An 18449-nucleotide genomic window follows, 5' to 3' on the forward strand; every position below is an offset into this window, starting at 1 on the left:
CTACATTTAGTGCCCCCCCTCTCTTTTTTACCCTTTTGAAGCTTGAAACTGCAGGGGAGAGCCTGGGAGCGATCCTTTCAGCGGAGCTGTGAGGGAAAAATGGCGCCAGTGTGCTGAGGGAGATAGCCCCGCCCCTTTTTCGGCTGACTTTTCTCCCGCTGTTTTATGGATTCTGGCAGGGGTATTTATCACATATATAGCCTCTGGGACTATATATTGTGATTTTTTGCCAGCCAAGGTATGAATATTGCTGCTCAGGGCGCCCCCCCCCCCAGCGCCCTGCACCCATCAGTGACCGGAGTGTGAGGTGTGCATGAGGAGCAATGGCGCACAGCTGCAGTGCTGTGCGCTACCTTGTTGAAGACCGAAGTCTTCTGCCGCCGATTTTCAGGACCATCTTCATGCTTCTGGCTCTGTAAGGGGGACGGCGGCGCGGCTCCGGGACCGAACGATCGAGGTCGGGTCCTGTGTTCGATCCCTCTGGAGCTAATGGTGTCCAGTAGCCTAAGAAGCCCAAACTAGCTCCAATCAGGTAGGTTCGCTTCTTCTCCCCTTAGTCCCTCGTAGCAGTGAGTCTGTTGCTAGCAGATCTCACTGAAAATAAAAAACCTAAAATATACTTTCTTTTCTAGGAGCTCAGGAGAGACCCTAGTGTGCATCCAGCTCAGCCGGGCACAAGATTCTAACTGAGGTCTGGAGGAGGGTCATAAAGGGAGGAGCCAGTGCACACCAGTTAGACCAAAAGCTTTCTTTTAGTTGTGCCCAGTCTCCTGCGGAGCCGCTATTCCCCATGGTCCTTACGGAGTCCCAGCATCCACTTAGGACGTCAGAGAAATCCTATTTTCTCATACGTCCTAGAGGATGCTGGGGACGACATCAAGACCATGGGGTCTATACCAAAGCTCCAGTACGGGCGGGAGAGTGCGGATGACCCTGCAGCACCGATTGACCAAACTTGAGGTCCTCATCGGCCAAGGTGTCAAACTTATAAAATTTAGCAAATGTGTTTGACCCTGACCAAGTAGCTGCTCGGCAAAGTTGCAAAGCCGAGACGCCCCGGGCAGCCGCCCAGGATGAGCCCACTTTCCTAGTAGAATGGGCCTTCACAGACTTCGGTACCGGCAAGCCTGCCGTAGAATGAGCGTGCTGAATTGTCCCTCTGATCCAGCGCGCAATAGTTTTCTTAGAAGCAGGACACCCAATCTTGTTGGGAGCATACAGGACCAACAGAGCCTCTGTTTTCCGTAACCGAGCTGCTCTTTCGACATAAATCTTCAAAGCTCTAACCACATCTAGAGACTGTGACTCAGTGAAAGTGTCAGTAGCTACTGGCACCACAATAGGTTGGTTTATGTGGAAGGACGAAACCACCTTTGTAAGAAATTGTTGACGAGTTCTTAACTCTGCCCTATCTTCATGGAAGATCAGGTAAGGGCTCTTGTGAGACAAGGCCCCCAACTCATACACCCGCCTTGCGGATGCCAAGGCCAAAAGCATCACCACTTTCCAAGAGAGAAACTTCAATCTATCTCCTGCAGAGGTTCAAACCAATCTGATTGAAGGTACTGCAATACCACATTAAGGTCCCATGGTGCCACTGGAGGCACAAATGGAGGCTGGATGTGCAGAACCCCTTTCACGAACGTCTGAACTTCTGGAAAGGAGGCCAATTGTTTTTGAAAGAAAACTGATAAGGCCGAAATCTGGACCTTGATTGACCCCAATCTAAGGCCCGCATCCACACCAGCCTGCAGAAAATGGAGAAAACGTCCCAACTCAAACTCTTCCGTAGGAGCCTTCTTGGATTCACACCAAGACACATATTTTCTCCAAATACGGTGGTAATGTTTAGACATTACTCCTTTCCTGGCCTGAATAAGAGTGGGGATAACTTCCTTAGGAATACCCTTTCGGGCTAGGATCCGACGCTCAACGGTCATGCCGTCAAACGTAGCCGCGGTAAGTCTTGATACACACACGGCCCCTGCTGTAGTAGGTCCTCTCGAGGAGGAAGAGGCCAAGGATCTTCTATGAGCAACTCCTGAAGATCTGGATACCAAGCCCTCCTTGGCCAGTCTGGGGCAATGAAGATTGCTCAAACTCTTGTTCTTCTTATTATTTTGAGAACTTTTGGAATCAGTGGAAGTGGAAGGAAAACATATACCGACCGAAACCCCCACTGGGTCACCAGTGCATCCACTGCTATTGCTTGAGGGTCTCTCGACCTGGAACAATATCTCTGAAGCTTCTTGTCTAGACGAGATGCCATCATGTCTACTTGAGGAACTCCCCAAAGACTTGTCACCTCTGCGAAGACTTCTTGGTGGAGGCCCCACTCTCCTGGATGGAGATCGTGTCTGCTGAGGAAGTCTGCTTCCCAGTTGTCCACTTCCGGAATGAAAATTGCTGACAGATCTCTAACATGTCTTTCTGCCCAGAGGAGAATCCTTGTCACCTCTGCAATTGCCGATCTGCTTTTCGTTCCGCCTTGCCTGTTTATGTACGCGACTGCTGTTACATTGTCCGACTGGAACTGCACGGGATCTTGAAGATGTACCGCTTGTAGAAGGCCGTTGTAAATGGCTCTCAATTCCAGAACGTTTATGTGAAGGCAGGCTTCCTGACTTGACCATTTTCCTTGGAAGCTTTCCCCCTGTGTGACAGCTCCCCAGCCTCGGAGACTTGCATCCGTGGTTATTAGGACCCAGTCGTGAATCCCAAACCTGCGTCCCTCTAGTAGGTGAGAACTGTGTATCCACCACAAGAGCGAAATCCTGGCTTTGGGGGACAGGATTGTTTTCCGATGCATGTGTAGGTGGGATCCGGACCACTTGTCCAATAGGTCCCACTGGAATACTCTGGCATGAAATCGGCCAAACTGTATAGCCTCGTAGGCCGCTACCATTTTCCCAAACAACCGAATGCATTGATGGATCGACACCCTTGTTGGTTTCAATCTTTGTTTGACCATTTTCTGGATTTCCAGAGCCTTTTACACTGGAACAAATACTCTCCGTACTTCTGTGTCCAGAATCATCCCTAAAAAGAACAATCTTGTAGTCGGTTCCAACTGAGACTTTGGAAAATTCATGATCCAACCGTGTTGTTGGAGTATTGACGGGAGAGTGCGGAGAGTGCGATGTTCTGCACCAACTGTTCCCTGGATCTCGCTTTTATCAGGAGATCGTCCAGATAAGGAATTATATTGACTCCTTTTTAACGAAGGAGGACCATCATCTCCGCCATCACCTTGGTGAATACCCTCGTTGCCGTGGAGAGTCCGAACGTCTGGAACTGGTAATGGCAATCCTGTACTGCGAATCTCAGATAAACTTGGTGAGGAGGATAAATGGGAACATGCAAGTAAGCATCCTTTGTCTACTGACACCATGAAGTCCCCCTCCTCCAGACTGGAAATCATTACCCTCAGGGATTCCATCTTGAACTTGAACCTTTTCAGGTAGAGATTCAGATTTTTCAGGTTTAAAATCGGTCTGACCGCGCTGTCTGGCTTCGGAACTACGAAGAGGCCTGAATAAAAACCTTCTCCTTGCTGTGCCAAGGGGAGCAGGACAATGACCTGATCCTGACATAATTTTTGAATTGCTGTTGTTACTGCCTCTCTTTCCGGAAGAGAAGCTGGCAAGGACGATTTGAAAAAAATCGGCATGGGGGGACGTCTTGAAACTCTAGTTTGTACCCATGGGACACTATTTGTAAGACCCATTGGTCCAGGCCAGATTGAATCCAGATTTGGCTGAAAAGTTTGAGACGTGCTCCCACCCGAGCGGACTCCCACAAGGGAGCCCCAGCGTTATGCTGCAGATTTGGCAGAAGCAGGGGTGGTCGGTAGACACTGCGGATTTCTTTCCTTTTCCCCGTCCCCTACCTGCAAAAAAAGGGGGGAACCTTTGGCCTTTTTGTATTTGTTGGGCCGAAAGGACTGCATGTGACAGTGATGTGTCTTTTTCTCCGTTGTAGGAGCATCAGGCAAGAATATCGACTTACCTGCAGTAGCCGCCGAGACTAACGCATCCAGCCCATCACCACACAAGGGCTCACCTTTATACGGGAGAGCCTCCGTATTTCTTTTGGAATCGGCATCAGCATTCCACTGGCGAATCCACAACCCCCTGCAAGCAGATACTGCCATGGTAGCGGTTCTTGATCCCAAGAGACCAATATATTTCATGGTTTCTAGTACGTACGCTGCAGCGTCTTTGCTATGACCTAACGTTAGGAGTATCTCGTCTCCATCTATTGTGTCAATGTCTAATGACAAGTTTTCTGACCACTTTTCAATAGCACTACTCACTCACGCACAGACAATGGTAGGCCTGAGTAGTGTCCCATTGGCCGCATCAATAGATCACCCTCACTCACTTGCGGTCTGTCGGCTCCTTAAGTGAAGCCATTCCAGGCGCAGGGAGAAACACCTTTTCTCTTTTATGACAGGGCCCTGTCTAAAATGCGGGGTGACTCCCACCTTTTTTGGAAAAAGGTAAGCCGACTGATATCCTTTTGGGAATCAGAAATTTCTTTAAATCAGACCTGAGGTGGAGGGAAAATTACATTACTTCTTTACTAAAGTAAACCCTCTCCTTGTGGTAAAAGAGGGGGCTTCGTAACTTCTAACACCTCCTTTATAGCTAAAACATGTTTTGAATGCTTTTTTGCTAACTTAGGACCTATTCCCCTGGAATCACTAGTGTCGACACAGGAATCGGAGTCCGTGTCGGTATCAGTTTGTACTACTTGTGCAATTTTGTATGTGACCCAGAAAGGTCCCTGTGGATGAAAGGCAGAACTATTAAAAATCACATCTTCAACAGATTATTTTCATTTTCTGTATGAGATTCAGTCCAACCTCTCACTGATATGATTCACACTATCATGTAACCTTTCACCCAGTCAGGCTCTTGGTGTCATATTACACCTCTGTGTCCCTAACATGTCTCCACAGAGTTCCCTGCCACAGACATGTCACACACGTGCAGAACCACACCACAGACACTCCGGGATTTATAGGGGACAGACCCACAGTAAAATCTGTCAGAGGGACACAGATAGGATTTTGCCAGTTCACAACCCAGCGCAGTGTGCTGGCTGACTGAGGAGGAAGCTCCACTCTTCAATGGTGTTTCTCCTCAGCTTTTAAGAGGTAATTTTTTATACTGGCGGGGGTAGGACTGTGCCTCAGCAACATATGCCCCTTATTTATGCCAGTTTCCATAGGTTTCATGCTGCCCAGGGCGCCCCCCAGCGCCCTGCAGTGCCTGTGTGGGCAACATGGCGCGCTGCGCTCCCGCCAGCCGCGCGGTACCTTTAGCCGTTACTTTCTTGATTGAAGATCTGTCTTCTAACACTCACCTGTCTTCTGGCTCTGTGAGGGGGGTGACGGCATGCTGTGGGAGTGAGCATCTAGGCACGGCTAGCGTTCAGTTCCCTTCAGGAGCTAATGGTGTACTTTCAGCCAGAAGCAGAGCCATGAAACTCTTTAGGAAGTTGGTTCCTACTTCTGCCCCCTCAGTCCCACGAAGCAGGGAGTCTGATGCCAGCAGATCTCCCTGAAAATAAAAAACCTAACGTAAGTCTTTTCAGAGAAACTCAGTAGAGCTCCTCAGAGTGCATCCAGTCGACCTGGGCACATTTCTAAAACGGAGGTCTGGAGGAGGGCATAGAGGGAGGAGCCAGTTCACACCCAATGAAAAGTCTTTGGAGTGCCCATGTCTCCTGCGGATCCCGTCTATACCCTATGGTCTTGATGTCGTCCCCAGCATCCTCTAGGACGTATGAGAAATTAACCCTAGCGTGTATGTATTAGACAGGGATTATAGGGGTCGATTCAATTCATCGCGGCAGGGAGTTAAGTCAGAGAATGCCCGTTCTCCCGACAAATCAACCTGTTAAGTCCGGGAGAACGGGCCTTCGCCGACTTAACTTGAGCTGAATTGAAAAGCGCAGAGAGTTATTCAACTGTCGGTGAATTGAATCGACCCCCTAGATTGTAAGCTCTAGTGGGGCAGGGACTCATGCGAATGGCCAAATATTATCTGCGCTATATAAATGTCAATCTATAAATAAATAAATGTAATACATGTTTTGACCACAAGGTGGCACTGTATCATTGGTCTTTTATTCTTGGGTTTATAAATGTGAATTTAGAGAGAAAATGTTTTTAGGTGCTTACCTGAAACGTGCAGGAGACAGCGGAGTGGGTGGAAACATTCCTGGTTCAAAAGAGTCAAAGTACGTAACAGTCCAAGAAAAGCTGCAGCACGATAGGCCGGCAAGAAGAGACAGAACCAGAAGAGCCCAGAATCCTAAGCACAAACACAATTTCAATACTTCATTAATTGCATGAATACCATCAGTTTGGTCATGCTACTAATACCCCTGTCAGACCTACAGCAAAACCCTGGGTTTTTGCCAGTGAATTTGCATCGACCCGGATTTTTGTGAACCGAAACAGTCGAGGACCCTGCTCTGTACCAGGGTTTTCCCCGGCAATAACCCGGGTCGCCTCTAGCGTGAATGTATCCAACCTGGGTTTTGAGACACAGGTTAGAAGAAAAGTGTCTGACTGGCTGTTCGGCTAATGGCTATAACATAACCCAGCTAAGACTACTACACAGCAGACAGGGCAAATGCTGTATACATACAGGAAGCTCACACACAAGAAGGGCAGATCTGACACTGAGGAATGGTAATACTGGCTGATAGCTGGGTGCGGGTGGGGGATGTGAGCGGGAGCACCTTAGTAAGAAAGAAAGAAAAAAAAAAAAGAATTACCTAGTAAGCAGCACAGCTATAAAGAAAAATGTATTTAAAATAATATTTTAAACCTACCGGTAAATCTTTTTCTCCTAGTCCGTAGAGGATGCTGGGGACTCCGTAAGGACCATGGGGTATAGACGGGCTCTGCAGGAGACATGGGCACTCTAAGACTTTAGATGGGTGTGAACTGGCCCCTCCCCCTATGCCCCTCCTCCAGGCCTCAGTTATAGAAACTGTGCCCAGAGGAGATGGACAATATGAGGAAAGGATTTTGTTAATCTAAGGGCAAGATACATACCAGCCCACATCATACACACCGTATAACATGGAATATACTAAACCAGTTAAAAGTATGCAACAAAACAGCATCAGCCAGAGACTGATCACAACTGTAACATAACCCTTATGTAAGCAATAACTATATACAAGTCTTGCAGAATTTGCCCGAACTGGGACGGGCGCCCAGCATCCTCTACGGAATAGGAGAAAAAGATTTACCGGTAGTTTTAAAATCTTATTTTCTCTTACGTCCTAGAGGATGCTGGGGACTCCGTAAGGACCATGGGGTTTATACCAAAGCTCCAGACCGGGCGGGAGAGTGCGGATGACTCTGCAGCACCGATTGAGCAAACATGAGGTCCTCATCAGCCAGGGTATCAAACTTGTAGTTTGAACCCGACCAAGTAGCTGCTCGGCAAAGCTGTAATGCAGAGACGCCTCGGGCAGCCGCCCAAGAAGATCCCACCTTCCTAGTGGAATGGGCCTTTACCGAATTTGGTAACGGCAATCCAGCCGTAGAATGAGCCTGCTGAATCGTGTTACAGATCCAGCGAGCAATAGTCTGCTTAGAAGCAGGAGCGCCAACCTTGTTGGCTGCATACAGGACAAACAGTGCCTCTGTTTTCCTAACCTGAGCCGTCCTGGCTACATAAATTTTTAAGGCCCTGACTACATCAAGGGACTTGGAATCCTCCAAGTCACCCGTAGCCACAGGCACCACAATAGGTTGGTTCATATGAAACGACGAAACCACTTTAGGCAGAAATTGAGGACGAGTCCTCAACTCTGCTCGATCCACATGGAAAATCAGATAGGGGCTCTTGTGAGACAAAGCCGCCAATTCGGACACCCGCCTCGCAGATGCCAAGGCCAACACATGACCACCTTCCAAGTGAGAAATTTTAATTCAACTGTTTGAAGAGGTTCAAACCAGTGTGATTTGAGGAACTGTAACACCACGTTAAGGTCCCACGGTGTCACTGGGGGCACAAAAGGAGGTTGGATGTGCAGCACTCCCTTTACAAAAGTCTGGACTTCTGGGAGAGAAGCCAATTCTTTCTGAAAGAATATAGATAAGGCCGAAATCTGCACCTTAATGGAGCCTAACTTTAGGCCCATATCCACTCCTGTCTGTAGAAAATGGAGAAAACGACCCAGCTGAAAATCTTCCGTAGGAGCATTCTTGGCTTCACACCAAGATACATATTTCCTCCAGATACGGTGATAGTGCTTCGCCGTTAGCTCCTTCCTAGCTTTCATTAGAGTAGGGATGACTTCCCCCGGAATACCTTTCCTAGCTAGGATTTGGTGTTCAACCGCCATGCCGTCAAACGTAACCGCGGTAAGTCTTGGAACACACAAGGCCCCTGTTGCAACAGGTCCTCCCTGGGAGGAAGAGGCCACGGATCTTCTGTGATCATTTCCTGAAGATCTGAATACCAGGCCCTTCGAGGCCAATCTGGGACAATGAGTATTGTCTGCACTCTTGTTCGTCTTATGATTCTCAATATTTTTGAGATAAGTGGAAGCGGAGGGAACACATAGACCGACTGAAACACCCACGGTGTCACCAGGGCGTCCACCGCCACTGCCTGAGGGTCGCTCGACCTGGAACAATACGTCCGAAGCTTTCTGTTGAGGCGTGACGCCATCATGTCTATTTGAGGAAGTCCCTTGTTACCTCTGCAAAGACCTCTTGATGAAGTCCCCACTCTCCTGGATGGAGATCATGCCTGCTGAGGAAGTCTGCCTCCCAGTTGTCTACTCCCGGAATGAAGACCGCTGACAGAGTGCTTACATGATTTTCCGCCCAGCGAAGAATCCTGGTGGCTTCTGCCATTGCTGCTCTGCTCCTTGTCCCGCCCTGGCGGTTTACATGCACCACGGCTGGGACGTTGTCTGACTGGATCAGAACGGGTAGGTTGCGAAGAAGATTCTCCGCCTGTTGCAGGCCGTTGTATATGGCCCTTAATTCCAGCACATTGATGTGTAGACAAGCCTCCTGGCTTGACCATATTCCTTGAAGATTTTTTCCTTGTGTGACTGCTCCCCATCCTCGGAGGCTCGCGTTCGTGGTCACAAGAACCCAATCTTGAATGCCGAACCTGCGACCCTCTAGAACAGAGGTTCTCAAACTCGGTCCTCGGGGGCCCACACAGTGCATGTTTTGCAGGTCTCCTCACAGAATCGCAAGTGAAATAATTAGCTCCACCTGTGGACCTTTTAAAATGTGTCAGTGAGTAATTAATACACCTGTGCACCTGCTGGGTTACCTGCAAAACATGCAGTGTGTGGGCTCCCGAGGACCGAGTTTGAGAACCTCTGCTCTAGAAGGTGAGCACTCTGGAGCCACCACAGGGGAGAGACCCTGGCCCTGGGGGACAGGCTTATCATCCGATGCATCTGTAGATGGGACCCTGACCACTTGTCCAGAAGGTCCCACTGAAAGGTTCTCCCATGGAACCTGCCGAACGGAATGGCCTCGTAGGCCGCCACCATCTTTCCCAATACTCGAGTGCATTGATGAACTGACACTCTTTTTGGTTTCAGCAGGTCCTTGACCATGTTCTGGCGTTCCTGGGCTTTTTCCATTGGGAGAAAACCCCTCTTTTTTTCCGTGTCCAGAATCATGCCCAAAAATGACAGCCGAGTTGTCGGAAACAACTGCAACTTTGGTAGATTTAGAATCCAGCCGTGTTGTTTTAGTACTCTCAGGGAGAGAGACACGCTTTTTAGTAACTGATCTCTTGATCTTGCCTTTATCAGGAGATCGTCCAAGTATGGGATAATTGTGACCCACTGCTTGCGCAGGAGCACCATCATTTCCGCCATTACCTTGGTGAAAATTCTCAGGGCCGTGGAAAGCCCAAACGGAGACGTCTGAAACTGGTAATGACAATCCTGTACAGCGAATCTCAGGTACGCCTGATGAGGAGGATATATGTAGATATGAAGGTATGCATCCTTTATGTCTAGTGACACAATAAAATCCCCCCCTTCCAGGCTGGAGATCACTGCCCGGAGAGATTCCATCTTGAAATTGAACCTCTTCAAATATAGGTTTAGGGATTTTAGATTCAGAATTGGTCTGACCGAGCCATCCGGCTTCGGGACCACAAATAGGGTTGAATAAAACCCTTTCCCCTGTAGCACTAGGGGAACCCTGATAATCACTTGCTGTTGACACAGCTTTTGTATGGCAGCTGAAACTATTTCCCTCTCTGGGGGAGAAGCTGGCAAGGCCGATTTGAAAAATCGGTGTGGAGGCACATCTTCGAACTCCAGCTTGTAGCCTTGGGATACAATTTCGACCACCCAAGGATCCAAATCCGACTGAACCCAGACTTGGCTGAAGAGTCGAAGACGTGCCCCCACCGGTGCGGACTGCCGTAGCGGAGCCCCAGCGTCATGCAGTGGATTTTGCCGGGGAGGATTTTTGTTCCTGGGAACTAGCCGTAGCTGGTGTTCTTTTCCCTCTACCTCTGGGGAGGAAGGAAGAGCCACGCCCCTTTCTGAACTTATGAGACCGAAAGGACTGCATCTGGTATTGAAGTGTTTTCTTCTGCTGTGGGGGAACGTAAGGCAAAAAAGAAGACTTACCCGCGGTAGCTGTGGAAACCAGGTCCGCGAGGTCCTCCCCCAAATAAAACTTCACCTTTGTAAGGCAAAGCCTCCATATGTCTCTTTGAGTCAGCATCACCTGTCCATTGACGGGTCCACAGGGACCTTCTAGCAGAAAATACTGTAGCATTGGCTCTTGAACCCAAAAGCCCAATATCTCTCGCAGCCTCTCTCATATATAACGCTGCGTCCTTGATGTGACCTAAGGTCAACAAAATACTATCTTTATCTAGGGTGTCAAATTCAGATGACAAGTTATCTGCCCAAGCTCCAATTGCGCTACCCACCCATGCCGACGCTACTGCAGGGCTGAGCAGGGCTCCCTTAGTCGCATAAATTGATTTTAAGGTAGTTTCCTGCCTGCGATCCGCAGGATCCTTTAGGGCCGCCGTGTCCGGGGACGGTAGTGCCACCTTTTTGGACAAGCGCGTCAAGGCCTTGTCCACCGTGGGCGAGGATTCCCACCGTAAACTGTCCTTTGAGGGGAAAGGATACGCCATAATAATTCTCTTGGGAACCTGCAGTCTCTTGTCTGGAGTTTCCCAAGCCTTTTCAAATAAAGCATTCAGCTCATAAGATGGGGGAAATGATACCTCAGGTTTCTTTTACTTAAACTTGCAGACCCTCGTGTCAGGGACAGAGGGGTCCTCTGTGATATGCAAAACATCTTTTATTGCAATAATCATATATTGAATACTCTTGGCCACTCTTGGGTGCACCTTGCATCATCATAGTCGACACTGGAGTCGGAATCCGTGTCGGTATCAGTGTCTGCTATCTGGGAAAAGGGACGTTTATGGGACCCTGAAGGGTCTTGTGACACAGTAACAGCCATGGATTGACTCCCTGCTTTGTCCTTGGACTCTGCTTTGTCCAAACTCTTATGTAATAAAGCCACATTAGCATTTAAAACATTCCACATGTCCAACCAATCAGGTGTCGGCTGTGCCGACGGAGACACCACCACCATCTGCTCTGCTTCCTCCCTAGACGAGCCTTCCGCTTCAGACATGTCGACACACACGTACTGACACCCCCACACACACTGAGATATATGAATATGGGGACAGACCCACAATAAGGCCCTTTGGAGAGAGAGAGAGAGAGTATGCCAGCACACACCCAGCACCACTAGATACTGAAACAAAGTCCCAGCGTGTACAGTGCTTTATATATAGAATTACTAAGTAATTTCTTCGGCGCTAATAATGAGCTGCTTAACTAGGTGCTGCCAATACAATAGGGCTAGTTAGACCCTGTAATGAAGATACACAAAAACAAAATTGGCACAAGAGAGCTAAATGGATGGAAAATAACACAATTTTATTACTAATTTCTAAAATTCATACTGTTGCAACATATACTTAAAACATTGGCATCTAGGGTATATCATAGCACTGCAATCAATAAAAGATTCCGTATAAGAATATATAGAATTAAGAAATTGAGCGGGAACTCAAAAGTAAAAGTTCATCCATATTCTATTGCCACAGTCCAGGAACAATTTAGGCGAATGGAATAGTTACCAACTGCTGTTGGAGATGAAGACCTGGAATTAGCTTGGTTCAAGAGGCTACTTGGTCCAATGGTGAGCTCAGGTCCGTTTATACAGATGTCCAAATCGCTGTTGAAAAAATAAGATTTTACTTACCGATAAATCTATTTCTCGTAGTCCGTAGTGGATGCTGGGGACTCCGTCAGGACCATGGGGATTAGCGGCTCCGCAGGAGACAGGGCACAAAAATAAAGCTTTAGGATCAGGTGGTGTGCACTGGCTCCTCCCCCTATGACCCTCCTCCAAGCCTCAGTTAGGATACTGTGCCCGGACGAGCGTACACAATAAGGAAGGATTTTGAATCCCGGGTAAGACTCATACCAGCCACACCAATCACACCGTACAACTTGTGATCTGAACCCAGTTAACAGCATGATAACAGAGGAGCCTCTGAAAAGATGGCTCACAACAATAATAACCCGATTTTTGTAACAATAACTATGTACAAGTATTGCAGACAATCCGCACTTGGGATGGGCGCCCAGCATCCACTACGGACTACGAGAAATAGATTTATCGGTAATTAAAATCTTATTTTCTCTGACGTCCTAGTGGATGCTGGGGACTCCGTCAGGACCATGGGGATTATACCAAAGCTCCCAAACGGGCGGGAGAGTGCGGATGACTCTGCAGCACCGAATGAGAGAACTCCAGGTCCTCTTTAGCCAGGGTATCAAATTTGTAGAATTTTACAAACGTGTTCTCCCCCGACCACGTAGCTGCTCGGCAGAGTTGTAATGCCGAGACCCCTCGGGCAGCCGCCCAGGATGAGCCCACCTTCCTTGTGGAATGGGCCTTGACAGATTTAGGCTGTGGCAGGCCTGCCACAGAATGTGCAAGTTGAATTGTGCTACAAATCCAACGAGCAATCGTCTGCTTAGAAGCAGGAGCACCCAGCTTGTTGGGTGCATACAGTATAAACAGCGAGTCAGATTTTCTGACTCCAGCCGTCCTTGAAATATATATTTTCAATGCCCTGACAACGTCCAGCAACTTGGAATCCTCCAAATCGCTATTAGCCGCAGGCACCACAATAGGCTGGTTCAGGTGAAACGCTGACACCACCTTAGGCAGAAACTGAGGACGCATCCGCAGTTCTGCCCCGTCCGAATGGAAAATCAGATATGGGCTTTTATACGATAAAGCCGCCAATTCTGACACTCTCCTGGCTGAAGCCAGGGCCAGTAGCATGGTTACTTTCCATGTAAGATATTTCAAATCCACCGATTTGAGTGGCTCAAACCAATGGGATTTGAGAAAATCCAAAACTACATTAAGGTCCCACGGAGCCACTGGGGGCACAACCGGGGGCTGTATATGTAGTACTCCTTTTACAAAAGTCTGGACTTCAGGAACTGAAGCCAATTCTTTCTGGAAGAAAATCGACAGGGCCGAAATTTCAACCTTAATGGACCCCAATTTGAGGCCCATAGACAATCCTGTTTGCAGGAAATGTAGGAATCGACCCAATTGAAATTCCTCCGTGGAGGCCTTCCTGGCCTCACACCACGCAACATATTTTCTCCAAATGCGGTGATAATGTTGTGCAGTCACCTCCTTCCTGGCTTTTACCAGTGTAGGAATGACCTCTTCCGGAATGCCTTTTTCCCTTAGAATTCGGCGTTCAACCGCCATGCCGTCAAACGCAGCCGCGGTAAGTCTTGGAATAGACACGGTCCCTGCTGAAGCAGGTCCCGTCTTAGAGGTAGAGGCCACGGATCTTCCGTGAGCATCTCCTGAAGTTCCGGGTACCAAGTTCTTCTTGGCCAATCCGGAGCCACGAGTATCGTTCTTACTCCCCTTTGTCGTATAATTCTCAGTACTTTTGGTATGAGAGGCAGAGGAGGAAACACATACACTGACTGGAACACCCACGGTGTTACCAGAGCGTCCACAGCTATTGCCTGAGGGTCTCTTGACCTGGCGCAATACCTGTCCAGTTTTTTGTTGAGGCGAGACGCCATCATATCCACCTTTGGTTTTTTCCAACGGTTCACAATCATGTGGAAGACTTCTGGATGAAGTCCCCACTCTCCCGGGTGTAGATCGTGTCTGCTGAGGAAGTCTGCTTCCCAGTTGTCCACTCCCGGAATGAACACTGCTGACAGTGCTATCACATGATCTTCCGCCCAGCGAAGAATCCTTGCAGCTTCTGCCATTGCTCTCCTGCTTCTTGTGCCGCCCTGTCTGTTTACGTGGGCGACTGCCGTGATGTTGTCCGACTGGATCAACACCGGCTGACCCTGAAGCAGGGGTTTTGCCAGGCTTAGAGCATTGTAAATCGCTCTTAGCTCCAGTATATTTATGTGAAGAGACATCTCCAGGCTTGACCATACTCCCTGGAAGTTTCTTCCCTGTGTGACCGCTCCCCAGCCTCTCAGACTGGCATCCGTGGTCACCAGGACCCAGTCCTGTATGCCGAATCTGCGGCCCTCTAACAGATGAGCACTCTGCAACCACCACAGAAGAGACACCCTTGTCCGTGGCGATAAGGTTATCCGCTGATGCATCTGCAGATGCGATCCGGACCATTTGTCCAGCAGATCCCACTGAAAAGTTTGTGCGTGGAATCTGCCGAATGGAATCGCTTCGTAAGAAGCCACCATCTTTCCCAGGACTCTTGTGCATTGATGCACAGACACTTTCCCTGGTTTTAGGAGGTTCCTGACAAGTTCGGATAACTCCCTGGCTTTCTCCTCCGGAAGAAACACCTTTTTCTGAACCGTGTCCAGAATCATTCCCAGGAACAGCAGACGTGTCGTCGGGGTCAATTGAGATTTTGGAAAATTCAGAATCCACCCGTGCTGTTGCAGCACTACTTGGGTTAGTGCTACTACGTCCCCCAGCTGTTCCCTGGACCTTGCCCTTATCAGGAGATCGTCCACGTAAGGGATAATTAATACGCCTTTTCTTCGCAGAAGAAACATCATTTCGGCCATTACCTTGGTAAAGACCCGAGGTGCCGTGGACAATCCAAACGGCAGCGTCTGAAACTGATAATGACAGTTTTGCACCACGAACCTGAGGTACCCTTGATGTGAAGGGCAAATTGGGACATGCAGGTAAGCATCCTTGATGTCCAGGGACACCATAAAGTCCCCTTCTTCCAGATTCGCTATCACTGCTCTGAGTGACTCCATCTTGAACTTGAATTTTTGTATGTACAGGTTCAAAGATTTCAGATTTGGAATAGGTCTTACCGAGCCGTCCGGCTTCGGTACCACAAATAGTGTGGAATAATACCCCTTTCCCTGTTGTAGGAGGGGTACCTTGACTATCACCTGCTGAGAATACAGCTTGTGAATGGCTTCCAATACCGTCGCCCTGTCTGAGGGAGACGTTGGCAGAGCAGACTTTAGGAACCGGCGAGGGGGAGACTTCTCGAATTCCAACCTGTAACCCTGAGATACTATCTGCAGGATCCAGGGGTCCACCTGTGAGTGAGCCCACTGTGCGCTGAAATTCTTGAGTCGACCCCCCACCGCCCCTGAGTCCGCTTGTAAAGCCCCAACGTCATGCTGAGGGCTTTGCAGAAGCCGGGGGGGGCTTCTGCTCCTGGGAAGAAGCTGCTTGGTGCACTCTCTTACCCTTTCCTTTGCCTCGGGGCAAATAGGACTGTCCTTTCGCCCGCTTGTTCCTATAGGAACGAAAGGACTGCGGCTGAAAAGACGGTGTCTTTTTCTGTTGGGAGGGGACCTGAGGTAAAAAGGTGGATTTCCCGGCTGTTGCCGTGGCCACCAAATCCGATAGACCGACCCCAAATAATTCCTCCCCCTTATACGGCAATACTTCCATATGCCGTTTGGAATCCGCATCACCTGACCATTGTCGCGTCCATAAACTTCTTCTGGCAGATATGGACATCGCACTTACTCTCGATGCCAGAGTGCAAATATCCCTCTGAGCATCTCGCATATAAAGAAAAGCATCCTTTAATTGCTCTAAAGTCAATAAAATACTGTCCCTATCTAGGGTATCAATATTTTCAGTCAGGGAATCCGACCAAACCACCCCAGCACTGCACATCCATGCAGAGGCGATGGCTGGTCGCAGTATAACACCAGTATTAGTGTATATACTTTTCAGGGTAGTTTCCAGCCTCCTATCCGCTGGATCCTTGAGGGCGGCCGTTTCAGGAGACGGTAACGCCACTTGTTTTGATAAGCGTGTGAGCGCCTTATCCACCCTAGGGGGTGTTTCCCAGCGCGCCCTAACCTCTGGCGGGAAAGGATATAATGCCAATAACTTCTTTGAAATTAGCAGTTTTCTATCGGGGTTAACCCACGCTTCATCACACACTTCATTCAATTCGTCTGATTCAGGAAAAACTACAGGTAGTTTTTTCAGACCCCACATAATACCCCTTTTTGTGGTACATGCAGTATCAGAGATATGCAAAGCCTCCTTCATTGCCGTGATCATATAACGTGTGGCCCTACTGGAAAATACGTTTGTTTCTTCACCGTCGACACTAGATTCGGTGTCCGTGTCTGGGTCTGTCGACCGACTGAGGTAAAGGGCGTTTTACAGCCCCTGACGGTGTCTGAGACGCCTGTACAGGTACTAACTGGTTTGCCGGCCGTCTCATGTCGTCAACTGATTTTTGTAATGTGCTGACATTATCACGTAATTCCATAAACAAAGCCATCCATTCCGGTGTCGACTCCCTAGGGGGTGACATCACCATTACCGGCAATTGCTCCGCCTCCACACCAACATCGTCCTCATACATGTCGACACACACGTACCGACACACAGCAGACACACAGGGAATGCTCTTATCGAAGACAGGACCCCACTAGCCCTTTGGGGAGACAGAGGGAGTGTTTGCCAGCACACACCCAAGCGCTATAAATATATAGGAACAACCCTATAGAAGTGTTGTCTCCCTTATAGCAGCTTAATATATATCAAAAAACGCCAAAAAAGTGCCCCCCCCTCTCTGTTTTACCCTGTTTCTGTAGTGCAGTGCAGGGGAGAGTCCTGGGAGCCTTCCTCGCAGCGGAGCTGAGCAGGAAAATGGCGCTGTGTGCTGAGGAGATAGGCCCCGCCCCCTATTTCGGCGGGCTCTTCTCCGGTGTTTGTGAGACCTGGCAGGGGTTAAATACATCCATATAGCCCCAGGGGCTATATGTGATGTATTTTTTTAGCCAGAACAAGGTATTCTCATTGCTGCCCAGGGCGCCCCCCGCAGCGCCCTGCACCCTCCGTGACCGCTGGTGTGAAGTGTGTGACAACAATGGCGCACAGCTGCAGTGCTGTGCGCTACCTCATGAAGACTGAAAAGTCTTCTGCCGCCGGTTTCTGGACCTCTTCACTTTTCGGCATCTGCAAGGGGGTCGGCGGCGCGGCTCCGGGACCGGACTCCATGGCTGGGCCTGTGTTCGATCCCTCTGGAGCTAATGGTGTCCAGTAGCCTAAGAAGCCAATCCATCCTGCACGCAGGTGAGTTCACTTCTTCTCCCCTAAGTCCCTCGTTGCAGTGAGCCTGTTGCCAGCAGGACTCACTGTAAAATAAAAAACCTAAAAACTTTTTCTAAGCAGCTCTTTAGGAGAGCCACCTAGATTGCACCCTGCTCGGACGGGCACAAAAACCTAACTGAGGCTTGGAGGAGGGTCATAGGGGGAGGAGCCAGTGCACACCACCTGATCCTAAAGCTTTATTTTTGTGCCCTGTCTCCTGCGGAGCCGCTAATCCCCATGGTCCTGACGGAGTCCCCAGCATCCACTAGGACGTCAGAGAAATAAGAATTTACTCACCGGTAATTCTATTTCTCGTAGTCCGTAGTGGATGCTGGGACTCCGTAAGGACCATGGGGAATAGCGGCTCCGCAGGAGACTGGGCACAACTATAAAGAAAGCTTTAGGTCTAACTGGTGTGCACTGGCTCCTCCCACTATGACCCTCCTCCAGACTTCAGCTAGGATACTGTGCCCGGAAGAGCTGACACAAGGAGGAAGGATTTTGAATCCCAGGTAAGGCTCATACCAGCCACACCAATCACACCGTATAACTCGTGATACAATACCCAGTTAACAGTATGATAACAACTGAGCCTCTCAACAGATGGCTCAACAATAACCCTGTAGGTAAGCAACAACTATATACAAGTATTGCAGACAATCCGCACTTGGGATGGGCGCCCAGCATCCACTACGGACTACGAGAAATAGAATTACCGGTGAGTAAATTCTTATTTTCTCTGACGTCCTAAGTG

The 18449-nt window shown here is 49.0% G+C and overlaps 1 protein-coding gene across 2 annotated transcripts in view; it reads right to left on the bottom strand.

The window, feature by feature from the left end:
- The window catches only part of ARL6IP6 (ADP ribosylation factor like GTPase 6 interacting protein 6), a 126724-nt gene that overhangs the window by 71130 nt on the left and 37145 nt on the right, over positions 1–18449 (bottom strand). For both annotated transcript variants that reach the window (XM_063933531.1, XM_063933530.1), the window contains exon 4: positions 6191–6323. In XM_063933531.1, the coding sequence (XP_063789601.1) occupies positions 6191–6323 (133 nt within the window). The remainder of the gene's footprint in view (positions 1–6190; positions 6324–18449) is intronic.

This window comes from Pseudophryne corroboree, chromosome 7 (genome assembly GCF_028390025.1).
Source record: "Pseudophryne corroboree isolate aPseCor3 chromosome 7, aPseCor3.hap2, whole genome shotgun sequence".
NCBI lineage: Eukaryota > Metazoa > Chordata > Amphibia > Anura > Myobatrachidae > Pseudophryne > Pseudophryne corroboree.